At 44.0% G+C, this 16,578-nt stretch overlaps 1 protein-coding gene across 6 annotated transcripts in view; it reads right to left on the reverse strand.

Annotated features, from left to right (window-relative positions):
• Nucleotides 1-16,578, reverse strand: part of TROAP (trophinin associated protein) — a 142,222-nt gene that overhangs the window by 97,952 nt on the left and 27,692 nt on the right. For all 6 annotated transcript variants that reach the window (XM_033937858.1, XM_033937857.1, XM_033937856.1 and 3 more), the window contains exons 3-4: nt 2,022-2,214; nt 1,338-1,474 (exon numbers count right to left, since the gene is read on the reverse strand). In XM_033937858.1, the coding sequence (XP_033793749.1) occupies nt 1,338-1,474; nt 2,022-2,214 (330 nt within the window). The remainder of the gene's footprint in view (nt 1-1,337; nt 1,475-2,021; nt 2,215-16,578) is intronic.

Below are 16,578 nucleotides of genomic sequence, written 5' to 3' on the forward strand. Positions count from 1 at the left end.
GCTCTGCCTCAGGATTTTTTTTCTTTCAATTAAAATTTAATTGAATTGGAACAGACCCCACATGGCTCTCAAAGCTATATGCCTTACCAGTATTGGTAGTAAGCCTTAAAGCTGAGGCACCTCTACCCAAAATAAATTTTGGAGGAGGTGGGGGAAAATGGGAGAGAGGGACGCGACCCATTGGGTGTGACATCCCCTGAGTCGGATGGACCCTCCAAAGGGTCCCCCAAGCTCAATCTGGCACCAGATGGGACAAGAAGGCCTAAACAAAATCCAAAAAGCCTACACTAAGCCAGGAAGACTGCCCAAGCTTACCAACCCCCACCTGCTGGAGACTGAGAACAGACTGTGTGTACTGGGGAATGCACCTGCTGGAGACTGGAACAGACTGAGTGTACTGGGGAATGCACAGTCTCAGTCTCAGTCTCCACCTGCTGGTCATGGTGAGCTATTACCCATCAGTGAACTGTGCAGGTATGGAGAGATGCTGAAAGAAAAAGGACATTAGCTCCTATCCCATGACTTTCTAATTTCCTCAAAAGTCTTTAATGAGGCACTTTTGTCAAATGCCTTTTGAAAATCCAAATACACAATATCAACCGGCTCACCTTTATCCACATGTTCATTCACCCCTTCAAAGAAATGGAGTAGATTGGTGAGGCAAGATTTCCTTTGAACTCAGAGTCTGCACTCTCCTGCAGCCAGAGCTGTTCCACAGAGGGGATCCTCTGCAGTACCAAAAAGCCTTGCAAACAGTTAGCAAAAAAGGTAGTTTAAAATTAAAAACACAAGCAGAAAAAAACAAGCCCACCGTCTCGTTTGTAGAAGACAACTAAGAAGTTGAAGGACAGCTCAGAGGGATGAAAGGAGGAGCAAAAGAATGGAAATGAAGCTCCCTTCGAGTTTTCATAGGAAGAGGTTGACTGCCAACAGGTTCAGGAATAGAGTTTGTCATACTAGTAATTTGGGCACATGTGCAATGGTGTGTACATTAATACTCCCTCAATGCCCTTCTGCTTGCCTATAGATAAGCACAGTGTACACCAGGTGTCCAAACTCAGCCCTCATCAGGTCAGGTTTTCAAGATTTTCCAAATGAATATGCATGATATCTATTTGCATACAATGGAAACAGTGCATGCAAATAGATCTCGTGCAAATTCACTGGAGAAATCCTGAAGAGGGCATTGCGGCCCTTAAGGATCAACGTTGGACAACCCTGGTGTACACCAACACCTCCATTACTGCTCTATGCAGTACCCCACTGCCATTTCTTTATCACAAGCTGCAGCTAGCATGTAGTGTTTTTGCTGCCTCATGAGATTGCGGTATACTTACCCTGTTCCCCCTCACTGGCACTCTCTGTACCAGACTGGCTGCTCTGCTGATGCCCATGGCCTTGCTGCTGAGACCGCTATTAGAGAGAATGCTTGCTAAAGCTGCAGGATCTGCCTTGAAACTCTCAGCTGTTGCACCTATAAAAGATTCAATTCAGCATTAGGTCAGTTCTAAGCTTTGCATTTAGTGTTCCCCTGTGAATTTGTGACTCGCAGACTCAGTTATTCGCGATATTTTCTGACTACCTCTTCCGGTCAGAAAATAAAGGGAATGAGTCCTCAAATCAGCCTTCTGCACAGCCAATTCCTCCTCCTCGCCCCCTTGGAGCATACCAATTATGATTTACTGCACCCGCCAGCGCCCCCAGCTGCCCTCTCCTGCCTTTTTACACACTGAAAACTGCATTTGCGGTTTTTCAAAATTCATGGGTGTTCCCGGAATGGAACCCTTGCGAATTTCAGGGGAGTAATGTATTCACAAATTATTCAGCCACTGCTTTCTACAGTAACTGAACTGTATCCAGTCATCGGACTGATTCCCACTGCCACCACTGATCAGGATGCCTCTTCCCAGCACTAAATAGAAAGGGGTAGCTCCTTGTAACCTAACAACTGTGGCAACTCAATCCACATCTCAGAACATAGCCAGCATGCCCATAGCTCACTGAAGGTGCAATACTCTTACCACACTTTGCTTGCTGCTGATTCTCCACCAAAGGTCCTTGCAGGCAACTATTTGAGGGAAGTAGGGTCCTATCAGATTTTGGAAGAGGCTGGTGGCCGACATCTGTGACTGGCTGCAGCTGGAACCGCTCACCTTTTTTTGTCAGGTTGAAGGGGCAGGGACGTGTGCATGCCTTCTTTCTTACTGCCTTACCCTGAAAAAGGAAAACAGCAATGTAAAGAAATTAGGTTCTTACCTCAACATCTTTTCAAGTAGATAGGGATGGTATACTGAATCAAGGGACTTGCATCAGCTCCCGTGAGTCCGTTGCAGGAGATAGTGAATACTGTTTTCAGCATCTCCTCCTTCTCCCTGCTACACCCAGTCAGTTAGTTTCAAAGTCGGTGACAGGCCTACAGGAGAGAACAGGAGATCTCCCCCCCCCCCCCCAACAAGACTTTGATCTGCTCATAAATATAAACACATAGCTCAGAGACATGCCATGGAGAGGAAAGAAAGAAATATCAATCTTTTATTAGCAAAAAGCCATAATAAACTGTGGAACTCTGGAAAAAACCCCAAGTAAGTATATACTTTCAATATACAATGTCTTCCAATTTACATTAGCTGGCAGAACAGTCAGAGATGCAGCCTTCATGTAGCAGGAGGTCCAAGCAGGCACATCAACAATGATGGGCTGGGAGTTCAGCAAACCATCCCTATCTACTGGAAAAGATTATCAAGGTAAGAACCTAATCTCTTTTTCCAGTGCAATAGGGATGGTATGGTGAATCAAGGAACATACCTAAGCAGTCCCAAAACCACGGGTGGGAGAGATAAGTCTACCTTCAAAACCAAGGCTCCAAAGAAGGAGTCCTCTTGCATGGATATGCTCATCCTATAAAATTTGGAGAAAGTGTTAAAGGACGAGCAAGGCGCCTCCCTGCAAATCTCATCCAGATTGCCCTAACTTCTGCCCAAGAAGAGGCAATCCCTCTCACTGAGTGCGACTGAAGAACAAAGGGAGGCTGCCTTCCGCAGACAATGTAGCAGGTCAAAATACCGACATGACCCATCTTGAAACTGTAGTCTTGGAAGCTGGCCTCCCCTTCTTAGCCAGATTTATCAACATGAAGAGATGATCAGAGACAAAAGTAATTAGTAACCTCCCAGTAACGCAAGATAACCCTCCAAACAACCAGCACCTTCAGGACTTTACCCTTCTTAGAACGCAAGGGTTGGAAAGCTGGAAGGCGAACTTCTTGGTTGATGTGAAATGACAAGACCACCTTCGGCAAGAAATAGGGAATAGTCCTCAAGGAGATCCCAGCTTCTGTAATATACAGGTCTGGATTCCTGCATGACAAGGCTTGCAGTTTGGAGACTCGCCGCATAGAAGTGATCGCAACCAGAAACGGCATCTGGATAGTAAAGTCCATTAGGGTGGCATCCTGTAAGGGTTCAAATGGGGCTCTTGAAAGCCCTTCCAACACAATGTTCAGATTTCAGGACGGACAGGGCTGGCAAACCAGGGGCTGCAGCTATAGAGCACCCTTGAAGTACCAGACAACATTCAGATGTGCAGAAAGAACATCTGGCACCCTGGGACCTAAAACAGAGATTTCCAGCTACTTGAACTTTTAGGAATGAAACTACCAGCCCCATATCCAAACCTTCCTGAAGAAAGGACAAGACAGTAGATATCAAAGCCAAGGCAAGATCCAGCTGCTACTTACAGCACCAACGTTAGAAGACATGCCTTGGCGTATTCCATGAATGTGGCAGGCTTCTTGGCTTTCAAAAGAGTGCATACAACCAGATCTGAGTAGCTTTTCCATCTCAAAGCCAAGCACTCAAGAGCCATGCCACGAGACCAAAGCGCTCCAGATCTTGCAGGACGATTGGACTTGGAGAGGAAACCCAGAAACGGCTGAAGTCTCAGAGGACGGTTAATCTGAAGACACTAGGTCTGAGTACCAGGGACATCAAGGCCAGTCCGGGGCCACTAGGATAACCAGTCCTTGATGCCTGGCCACTCTTCTCGGGACTCACCCTATCAAGGGCCAGGAAGGAACATGTACAGGAGTTCATCTATCAGCCAAAGCTGAACCAGTGTATTAATCCAGAACTTCCATGCTCATATCAGCAGTTGAAGAATCACACTACTTTGTTGCTCGCCATCACCGTGAGATCGAACGTAAGGCTTCCCCAACGGTTAACAATGCTCTGAAAGGCCCGAGGGGAAAGGGACCAGATGAATCTCTGCCCAGCAGAGGAGAGCTTTCACCTCCTTCTGGAGGCTGACACTCCTGGTGCATCCTTGCTTGATGTAAGCCACTGCCATCGCGTGGTCAGAAAACATATTGATCGCTTTGTTTGACAACCAGAGCTGAAACTGAATTAGCACTAACTGGATGGCTCGGAGCTCCAGACTGTTGATGAACCAATGATGCTGCAATGGGGACCCACTGTCCCTGCACTGGGTGATCCTTGCAGTGCGCTCCCCAACCCAGCAGGCTGGCATCGGTTGTCAGCATGGTCCAAGATCCTTGGAAGCATCCCCGAGGACAGCAACTAAGGGTGAAGCCACTGGGACATGCTGCTGTGGGCCTCCATCATCCAGGGCAGTCAAACATGCAGAGAATCTCTCTGCAGAGACCAGCAAGAAAGAAGAGTGCTGAAGGGGCGCATATGTGCTCGCACCCAAAGAACCTCTATCGTGACCACCATCAAGCCCAGGCCTGAAGATAATCCCAGGCTGAAATTTGGCTCCAAGTTTCACTCAGCCTTTCTCCATGTCTAATTGGACACCCAGATATTCCAGGGACTGAATGGGCTGCAGCTGGCTCTTTTTCAGGTTGACAATCCATCTCAGGTCTTGAAGGGTCATCAAGATGGTTTAACATGCTTTCTGCTTCCTCCCGCAAAGGCACCCTGATGAGCCAGTCATCCAAATAAGGGTGGACTAGCCAACCCAGTTTGCGGAGGTGAGGCACCACTACAACCATCATCTTGGTGAAGGTTGGGGGGGGGGAGGGGCTGTAGCTAGACCGAATAGGAGAGCTTTGAATTGAAAATGCTGTTCCAGGACACGAAACTGAAGGAAGCGCCTGTAATCTGGAAATATTGGGATGTGGAGATATGACTCTGTCAGGTCCTGCAGTGCCAGGAACTCACCCGGCTGCAAAGAGGCAATCACCGACAGAGAGTCTCCATATGAAAATGAGGCACTTTTGAGAGCCACATTGACGTACTTGAAATCCAGAATGGGCCTTTAATCCTTGAAACCTTTCTTGGGCACTAAGAAGTATATGGAGAATCTGCTGGAGCCCTAATCTGTGGCTGGCACCCATTCTATCACCTGAATGGTGAGCAACCTTTGGACGGTTGCCTTAACCTGGACTGCTTTCTCCGGTCTGTCTGCAGGTGAGTCCACGAACCAGGTAGAGAGGATGAGCAAGCTTCAACATGTAGCCATCCCTGATGATTTCCAGGACCCTTTGGTCAGTTGCGATAGCATCCCAAGCTGCCAGGAAGTCCTGCAGCCTGCCTCTGACCTTGCTCAGGGAAGTTGGGGATCTGGCATCATTGCAACTCTTGGGCTGAACCTCTGGGCGAGAGGTGGAGTCCTGTGATTTTTTTTATATCCGGAAAAGCTCTGCCGTGGGCTCCGAAAGGACCTCTGGGACAAGGAAACAAAGAGAAGAAAACGTGGGAATGGTGGGAGCCGCAAAAAGTCCCATGGGCTTGCCCGAGGTCCTAGGCCTACTGTCTGGGAGAGACTTTGGGCAGCGATCCTGGACAGGGGTCATCCAACCCCTGACCAAACAGCATATTGCCCATGAAAGGAAGCCTGCTGAATGTGGCTTTGGAGGTAGAACCACAAGCCCAATGTCTGATCCACAGGATTCCGCGAGCAGACAGAATAAGCTGAGACCTTGCCCACTACCCAATGCAGATCATACAAAGCATCAGCCATAGTCCACTCCCACCGGCTGGGAGGGGGGAACCAAAAGTACACCACAATGGCATGCTCAAGTCACAAAGAAGGCTGCCACAGCAGCCCACACTGCCAGAGACAAGGCTTCAAATTGCTCTTGAGCAACAAGTCCAATTTGAAATCCTGTTGATCCTTAAGTACTATTCCCCCCCAAATCAATGGAAAGGGATATGTGCTTGGTCACCAGAGTTTTCACTTTAGGCATAACAAACATTTTCTGAACTTCTGATCCATAGGATATAGCTTGGACATTGCTTTTACCACTTTAAGGGAGCCCTCTGGGTTCTTTCAGTGCTTAGAAATCAGGATTTTCATATTCAGGTGCCACAGAAAGGCGGTAGGATGAGAGCGAACCCCGCTCAACAGGGAACAGTGGGAAGTAAGCTGAGGAGGATCAATTTTGAGCTCCTTTAGAGACTCAATGAGAAGAGATTTATTTATTTATAAAATGTATTTCCTCGCAGTCATCCTACCATTCTGAACGAGTTACAGAAAAACATACATAATCAAATAACACTGACAGCACAACATAATATAGCTTTACAGCAAACAAACCAAGAAACAGAAAGCAAATCCATCATTCGAGAAAAACATTTCTTCAATAAAATAGTTTTAACCAGTTTCCTACAGTAAACTAGATGCACTTCATTTCTTCAGGCAAGGAATGCCACAAAAGAGCCTCCTGCACAGTAAACATCGATTGACAATTACTCGTCAATTGCATACATTACGAAGAAGAGACAATCAAAAAACCTTTATTTTCAGATCTTAATACTCGAGAAGGATGATACATATTCAATAGAGAACTTAACACTGCCAGATGCTTGTCATTCAGTAGCTTGAAGATCAAGCATGCAACTTTAAAACTCAATATGTGAGGTAACCAGTGCAGATCAAGCAAAATTGGATCATTATGATCAAATTTTGATGCACCCAATATTAACCATGCAGAGGCATTCTGTGCCAATTGCAAAGCTTGGATCAAATAATCTGGTCCTGTAATCCACAAACTTGTAAAGAGAGCTACAATAAATCAAAAACTGGGGTTATCATAGCACTAATCACAGAACAAAAGTTGCCCGAAGTTAGATAATCCCTGAATTTCCAAAATAATTGAAGTTTAAAAAAAAAACAAAAAACAAACACATTAGAAATCACCATCTTAACCTACAGCTTGAAAGATAGCATTTAACATAAATTTTTAGATACTATCAAGCATTTATTCTGCGTCAGGGTTTGTATTGGATCATCTTCCAGATTGGCTTTATTTAGAATGGCAACTCATGTCCCCATTATGATTATCACTAAAATCTTATAAGAATAGGCTATCACACAAATATATAATCACATAAACAGGTATTTTAGAGAGAAACCAGGGGTCTCAAGTGCTCCCAGCCAGAAGCCCGATATGTATTACAAAGCTAGTGGCTTATTCGGGGAGCTATCATCGGTCCCGTTTATGCTCTCTATACCAGTAATTTATAGTTGTTTTTATATTTATATATATTTTGTTTTTTTATTATTATTTTTTTATTTTTTATGCCTTTTTGTGCTATTTCCCATATTTAGCACAGCTGAAATACTAATATAATGCTCTTCCGTTTTAATAGAAATTACTTAGCTTTCATGTTCTTTGGCTGAAAGTATCATATATCAATTTTCTTCTCAATATGATTATGTCATGTGTTGAGTATCAAATTACCCAGAATTTATAAGGATAATAGCATTATTTTTACCACTTGGAAAACCTTAAAATGTATTTGATAATTTAACATCTGTACCAGTACAACAATCCACGTGTCAATCCTTATGGTTGCACTCCAAGATTCATATTGGCGAGTCTAATATCCTCTGGAAGCATTGGCTGCAGGCAGGCATAAGCACATTAATGATGTACTATCAAATGGAAAAATGCTTGATTTTTCACGACTACAACAATCATTCGGTATCTCAAAGTCTCAAGCATATAAGTGGTTGCAGTTGAAGCAGGCCATTCAGAAGGGCATAATTTAAAAAATCAGTATAGCTTGCCAGGCCTATGCTTCCAGGCAGATTTCCTAGGGCATCAGGCCGCCAAGTGGTATAAAATAATATTGGAATATTTGAACAAAAAACCAAAAACTAGTCTGAGAGACATTTGGAGCATTGAGATTAAGCAGCAGATTTCTGCTTCTCAATGGCCACGGATTTGGACTTGGAAGATGAGATGTACAGCGTCAGCATCTATGAGACAAAAATGCTTTTTTTGTTACATAGAAGTTTCTGGACCCCTGTTCGTTTGCAGAAATTAGATAGTTCTAAATCTAATAGATGCTGGCACTGTCATCTTGAAATAGGGACACTGGATCATCTGTTGTTCTATTGTCCTTTGGTACTCAATTTTTGGAAGTCAATATGGGGACAAATTAATACCATACTGGAGTCATCGATTCCATTGACATATGATGTAGTCATATATGGGATGATATTGCATCTTAAACCCCCATTGGACAGATATAAATGTCGGCTTTTCCTTATTATTATGGTTACTCGCAATTGGAAAAATTTGGATCACTTTAGTTTTACTTTTTGGTGGGTGAATTTATGCTTATGTTATAAGTATGAGAAGATGAACGCTGACATGCTGGGGCATAATAAGTTATTTAAATTAGTTTGGGGTCCATTGACGACTTTTGTGGCTTTGTTAGTTGTCTTTATCTTTATTTTTGGTTGTTTTAGCACACGCATCCAGGGGAGGGTATCTCTGTTTGGTTTTATTCCCCGATCGAAAACACTGGAAGAAGAGGGGGGTTTTATCCTTTCTGTATTGTTATTGAATGATTATAAGTGCTTATTATGATTATTAATATATGTATGTTTATTGTTTTGCACTTTGTTAGCTTTGAAAACTAAGATTAAAAAAATAAATAAATAATAAGATAGATAATGTTGCATCAAGCTGAACATAGAAACATGATGGCAGATAAAGTCCAAATGGCCCATCTAGTCTGCCCATCCGCAGTAACCATTATCTCTTTCTCCGAGAGATCTCGGGCCCTTTTGAATTCAGACACAGTCTGTCTCTACCACCTCTTCTGGGAGACTGTTCCATCCATCTACCACCCTTTCTGTAAAAAAGTATTTCCTTAGATTACTCCGGAGACTATCACCTCTTAACTTCATCCTTTGCCCTCATTGCAGTTTCCTTTCAAATTAAAGAGACTCGACTCATGCACATTTATATTACATAGGTATTTAAACGGCTATCATATCTCCTCTCTCCCGCCTTTCCTCCAAAAGTATACAGATTGAGATCTTTAAGTCCGTCCCCATACACCTTATGATGAAGACCACATACCATTTTAGTAGCCTTTCTCTGGACCGACTCCATCCTTTTTATATATCTTTTTGAAGGTGTGGCCTCCAGAATTGTACACAATATTGTAAATGAGGTCTCACCAAAGTCTTATACAGGGGCATCAATACCTCCTTTTTCCTACTAGCCATACCTCTCCCTATGCAACCTAGCATCCTTCTAGCTTTCGCCATCACCTTTTCAAACTATTCGGACACCTTAAGATCATCACATACAATCACACCCAAGTCCCGCTCTTCTGTGCGCATAAGCTCTTCACTCCCTAAACTGTACCGTTCCCTCGGGTTTTTGCAGCCCAAGTGCATGACCTTGCATTTCTTAGCATTAAATATTAGCTGCCAAATTTCAAACCATTCTTCAAGCTTCTTCACGTTATTCACACCATCTGGCATGTCTACTCTATTGCAGATTTTTGTATCATTCGCAAAGAGGCAAATCTTTCCTCAGAGCGATCTCCATTGATCACTACGCTCCGTCACCTTCCACTCAACCAGTTCTTGACCCAGCCTGTCACTTTGGGACCCATCCCGAGGATACTCAGTTTATTTATTAGATCAGTGGTTCCCAACCCTGTCCTGGAGGACCACCAGGCCAATCGGGTTTTCAGGCTAGCCCTAATGAATATGCATGGATCAGATTTGCATGCCTATCACTTCCATTATATGCAAATCTCTCTCATGCATATTCATTAGGGCTAGCCTGAAAACCCGATTGGCCTGGTGGTCCTCCAGGACAGGGTTGGGAACCACTTTATTAGACGTGTGTGGAACACTGTCAGAGGCTTTTCTAAAATCTCTGGTCACCCAAAGAAATTGATCAGATTTGTCTGACAAGACCTACCTCTAGTGAATCCATGTTGCCTCTGGTCCTGTAACCCACAGGATTCCACAAACTTGACCATTCCCTGTTTTAAAAAAGTGTTTCCATTAATTTGCTTACCACAGAAGTCAGACTTACTTTTGTGGAGAGGGACCACATTCGCCCTTCGCCAGTCCTCCGATACCACTCCTGAAAAGGTCAGTCAGCGGAGCTACCAGAACTTCCCCAAGTTCCTTCTGCACCTTCGGATGTACACCATCAGGCCCCATTGCTTTGTCTACCTTTATTTTAGCTAGCTCCTCATAAACACAACACTCTGAAAATCGATCAGGGTCTATTACTCCTCCATCCCTATTTATGTTTGTCTTCTGCGGTCCCTCTCCCAGCGCTTCAGCCATGAACATAGAACAGAGGGATCTTGGGGTGATAGTGTCCGAAGATCTAAAGGCAAAAAAACAGTGTGACAAGGCAGTGGCTGCTGCCAGAAGGATGCTGGGCTGTATAATGAGAGGCGTAGTCAGTAGAAGGTGTTGATGCCCTGTACAGGTCATTGGTGAGGCCCCACTTGGAGTATTGTGTTCAGTTTTGGAGACCGTATCTGGCAAAAGACGTAAGAAGACTTGAGGCGGTCCAGAGGAGGGCGACGAAAATGATAGGAGGCTTGCACCAGAAGACGTATGAGGAGAGACTGGAAGCCCTGAATATGTATACCCTAGAACAGGGGTGTCCAATGTCGGTCCTCGAGGGCCGCAGTCCAGTCGGGTTTTCAGGATTTCCCTAATGAATATGCATTGAAAGCAGTGCATGCACACAGATCTCATGCATATTCATTGGGGAAATCCTGAAAACCCGACTGGACTGCGGCCCTCGAGGACCGACATTGGACACCCCTGCCCTAGAGGAAAGGAGAGAGAGAGAGGGGAGATATGATTCAGACGTTCAAATACTTGAAGGGTATTAACGTAGAACAAAATATTTTCCAGAGAAAGGAAAATGGTAAAACCAGAGGACATAATTTGAGGTTGAGGGGTGGTAGATTCAGGGGCAATGTTAGGAAATTCTACTTTACGGACGCCTGGAATGCGCTCCCGAGAGAGGTGGTGGAGAGTAAAACTGTGACTGAGTTCAAAGAAGCGTGGGATGAACACAGAAGATTTAGAATCAGAAAATAATATTAAATATTGAACTAGGCCAGTTACTGGGCAGACTTGCAGGTCTGTGTCTGTGTATGGCCGTTTGGTGGAGGATGGGCAGGGGAGGACTTCAATGGCTGGGAGGGTGTAGATGGGCTGGAGTAAGTCTTAACAGAGATTTCGGCAGTTGGAACCCAAGCACAGTACCGGGTAAAGCTTTGGATTCTTGCCCAGAAATAGCTAAGAAGAAAAAAATTAAAAAAAAAAAAAAAAAAAATTTAAAAATTGAATCAGGTTGGGCAGACTGGATGGACCATTCGGGTCTTTATCTGCCGTCATCAACTATGTTACTATGTTAGAAATATCTGTTAATCAATTCGGCCTTTTCTTTATCAGCTTCTACATATGCCTCCCTTTCACCTTTGAGTCTCAGTGCCACTTTGCACTTCTTCCGATCACTAATATAACTAAAAAAAATTGTCTTGTCTCCCTGTTTAACCGTGTCAGCTATTTTTTCTTCCATTTGCATCCAAATACCTGCATTGTCTGGATATAGGAACTACACCATCTAATGCAATCTCAGCGGGAAACAGCACAACATGTGGGGAGTGTGTGGTGCAGTGGTTAGAGCCACAGCATCAGCACCCTGAGGTTGTAGGTTCATATCCCACACTGCTCTTTGTGACCCTGGACAAGTCACTTAGTCCCCCCATTGCCCCAGGTACATTAGATAAGAGTGTGAGCCTGCCAGGACAGATAGGGGAAGAATGCTTGAGTATCTGAATGTAAACCACTTAGACTATAAGTGGTATATAAATGCTTAAATAAATAGTTTCTTAGCCTATACATAAAACCTCTTTTTGCAATATTCAGTTTTAGTTGGTTCTCCATCATCCATTTCTTGATAACCACAAAACAGGAATTTTTCATCTCTGACAAAGCATCAGCTATCGAGTCTTCCACTGGCACCAGAAAATGAATATCATCCACATATAACCAGTATGATACTCCCAACGTCTTCAATTCATGACATAATGGAACCAAACAAATGTTGAACAAAACGGTAGATAATGCAGAGCCTTGAGGAACCCCACTCTTAAGGGTTGACCAATTTGATCGATTCTGACCCACCTTAACACAAAAAGTCCAATTTGACAGAAAAGATCCATCAGACTTGGAAAAGCCTGCAAAATGAGGGATCCTCACTCTGGTCCACCCTGATCCACTTCACCTAGTATCACATCATCTCTGAACAAGGCTTCTCCCCGGGATAAGGGAGAAACGTTCAGATCATGATCTTCAGGGATCTGTCCAGCTGTCAATGTCCGGGGAAGACACGGGCCTTCATGGAGAAGCAGATGCTGAACATGAGGAGGCTGTGCGGGTAGTCGCTCACTAGCTGACCCAGAAGGTGCTGCAGCACCGCCAACATAGCCTTGCCAGAGCAAGTTTGCAAGTAAAGGGCATAAAGGACTTGAGAAACCCCCTTCAAGTGGAAGGTTATAGGCTTTCTTTTCGTCTTGGAGCCTTCAGAACCTTTACTAGGCACCGACGTCACATCACAGGACCCCAAGAGGGTAAAATCATCCCCTGCCAAACGCCTGTTGGGATGGATAGCATTAATAAGGTGGGCAGAAGCTGAACCCAAGGTTCCTGCCTCCCCAGCATGCACAGTGGAACACACAGCGCAAGGGCACTCTTCGGATGCCCAACTGGTACAAACTTCACATTAACTTATATCATTGGAGCATGAGGACTCCATCCCAGGTGGTTGGAATTAAAAATGTTTTTTTGAAGAAGTTTGAGAAAAATCCAAGATGGCCACTACCAAGATTTCCCACTGAAAAAACAGCTGACATCACCAGAGGATTTCTGGGATGGGGGAACCAGAGTTTCAGACCCCCCTCCCAACTGCCCTGTGGGCTGCGTCAGCCCTATTCACAGATCAGATGCTGGGAAGATGTGTTGCAGCTTGCCACAGCTCCTCTCAGGGTAGCTGGAATTAGGCCTCTGCTACCAGGAAAGCTGCCTCTTCTGATTCTTCGTTTTGACCAAACACAGGGACAATATTTAAACAAAAGTCAGTAAAAATCTATGAATATATAAACAAGAACTGATTATAATATAAACCAGTTAAGAGAGAGTGAAGATTACTTTGAAAAATATGCTCAGAAAAGTGAAACTCTGAAGAGGGGGTGAAAACCCTCTCTTAGGGTAAGAGTTTACCGTCCAGTCATTGCATGTCTTGTTTAAATGATCACTCTCTCTGAACACTGGTAATGATGTAAAACTGGTCTTGATGCTTCAAAATTGTTAATTCTGATATTTCAATACATCTCGCTGGAACACTAATGCACTTATCTTGTAGATATAGAATGTAGATATAGATTTTTGATATTTGATTTTTGGGGGTCTCAGGGGGGTCTTTGGGAGTTTGAGACCCCCAAAAATCAAATATCAAAAATCTATATCTACATTCTATATCTACAAGATAAGTGCATTAGTGTTCCAGCGAGATGTATTGAAATATCAGAATTAACAATTTTGAAGCATCAAGACCAGTTTTACATCATTACCAGTGTTCAGAGAGAGTAACATAGTAGATGACGGCAGATAAAGACCCGAATGGTCCATCCAGTCTGCCCAACCTGACTCAATTAAAATTTTTTTTTTCACCCCCTCTTCAGAGTTTCACTTTTCTGAGCATATTTTTCAAAGTAATCTTCACTCTCTCTTAACTGGTTTATATTATAGTCAGTTCTCGTTTATATCTTCTGATTCTTCAACTGCCAGTCAATCCACAGCCAGACTGAACTCTTATCCTTCTCCTATAAACCTACCTCTCCTCTCCCCCCACTATCTCAGTGGGTAACACTCATCCTCCCTATCTCGCCAGCCCGCAACCTCAGACTCTTTCTCTGATCAAATCCTACAGACCACCAAAACCTGTCATATCTTTCTCTATAAGTGTCTCAAACCTTTTTAACTCTGGCTCACTATACAGAGCAAATATTTTTGTGGCACACAACTGAAATGATAAAATTTCAAAATCAACAAAAAATTAAAATTTGAGAGTTATTTATTTAAAGTCCTTTCTTTATTGGTCAGTTTTTACTTGTTATTGTAGTATTGGTTGGGTTTGGTTTTTTTTCCTGCTTGGAGCTTGTATATTATTGCCTGATTGTTACCATCAATAAAATTGTTTTCTCTAATCTATATATAGGTAATTGTAACAATGTTAAAACTAAAGTAGACAGAATTGCTAATGGCACACGCCAGCCACATCAACTGTGTGCCTGGAGCACAATGAGCACTTTTGTATTACTTTTTATTGTACATTTGTTGAATGATTAAAAAGGAATAAAGAATTAAAAAAAAAAAAAAAAAGTGCTCTTTGTGAAAATCGCTACAGGGAATAGGAAAAGTGCTGGTTAGCAATAAAACTCAATTAACCTTAATTGAAGGCTTCTTTTCAGACTGGCACTGCCTCAGGAACCCCCCGCCGCCCCCCCCCCCCCCAATACAACTAAATGCTATATGCCTTGCCTGTATTTGGTGGCAAGGCTTACAACTAAGGCACCTCTTAAAAAAAAAAAAGAAGGGGGAGGTGTGAGAAATGGGAGGAGGGACTCAACCAGTCAAGTGTGGCACCCCTGAGGGTCCCCCAAGCTCAATCCAGCACCACAAACAGGGACAAGAAGGCCAATTTAAACAAAATCTAATAGCCCTACACTAAATCAGGTAAAGACTGCACAGGCTTACCACCTCCACCTGCTGAAGACTGAGGACAGACTGATTGTACAGAAGTTGTGTCAGAGAGGGCAGGCCGCAGTGGTGAAAAGATGCCAGTGCCAGCAGCAGGGCAGCATATGCAATTGGCTGCCTCTGGGTTGCAAATGAAGACAGGATAGCCCCTGCTCCGGATGATGATGTCATCAATTTTTTTTTTTTTTTTTGTGGGGGGGTAAGGGGGCATGGCACCCGTGCCTCTCCTACTCCAACACCAAGCCTCAAATTACTGCATCCATTTCTGCATACAGTTCAAACTCATACTGACTCACAAGTGCATTTATTCTGCAGTTGCTCTGTCTCTCTCCTCTCTTATCTTTCCCTATACTTCTCCCCAGAAACTCTATTCATCGAGCAAGTCTCTTATCTGTACCCTTCTCCTCTACTGCAAATGCCAGACTATGTTCCTTCTCCCTTGCTGCACTATACATCTGGAACAGACTACCCAAGTCAATATGTGAAGCTCCGTCCCTAGCATTATACAAATCCAGACTGAGAGACTGTATTTAACTCCTAAACCCCACTCACTATAGAGCAGGGGTAGGGTACTCCGGTCCTCAAGAGCCGTATTCCTGTCAGGTTTTCAGGATTTCCCCAATGAATATGCATTGAAAGCAGTGCATGCAAATAGATCTCCTGCATATTCATTGGGGAAATCCTGAAAACCCGACTTGAATATGGCTCTCAAAGACCGGAGTTCCCTACCCCTGCAATAGAGTAACCATGCCTAAGACACTCCCTAATCCTCTACTTATCCTGTTTGTTTAGACTGTAAGCTCTACTGAGAAGGGGCTCGTTTTAATGTACAGCCCTGCAAATGTCTAGCAGCATTATAGAAATAAGTAGAAGTAGTCTAATGGTTAGTGCAGTGGGCTAAGAACCAGAGATTCAGATGCCATTCCATCTGCAGTTCCTTGTGACCCTGGGCAAGTGACTTAATCCTATATTGCTTCAGGTAACAAAACAGATTGTGAGCCCACTAGGAACAGAAATAAAGTACCTAGGGACAGAAATAAAGTACCCGAACCTAATGGGTTACCATATGGCTCCAGAAAAAGGAAGACAGATTGAGACATTTGGATTTTACTTCCATTGCTTTCAGTAAGTAAAACTCAAGTGTCTCAATCCGTCCTCCATCTTCTGGAATCATATGGTAACCCTAGTGTAGAGAATGACATGGTGGCTGTTACCCGCCTAAACTGTAAGAGGGAACAGTGCTCATTACGGTTACAGGGACAAGGCCATCCACCGCCCCATGGAACGGTGAATGGCCTTGTCCCCGCAGTTAATGGACGGAACGCACGTGGTCACCAATCGCAGTCGGCCCCCCTCCCTTCTTCCTACCTTCCCGAATCTATCTCCCTCCCTCCCCTTTACATTCGCAGCGCGTTTTGAGTAACTTCTTCAAAACCGTCGGAGCCTGCAAGCAGTAGCATGCGTGTGTAGGCGGAAGCTTCTCCTCTGATGCACACATGCACGCTA

This window comes from Geotrypetes seraphini, chromosome 3, assembly GCF_902459505.1.
Source record: "Geotrypetes seraphini chromosome 3, aGeoSer1.1, whole genome shotgun sequence".
Classification (NCBI taxonomy): Eukaryota; Metazoa; Chordata; class Amphibia; order Gymnophiona; family Dermophiidae; genus Geotrypetes; species Geotrypetes seraphini.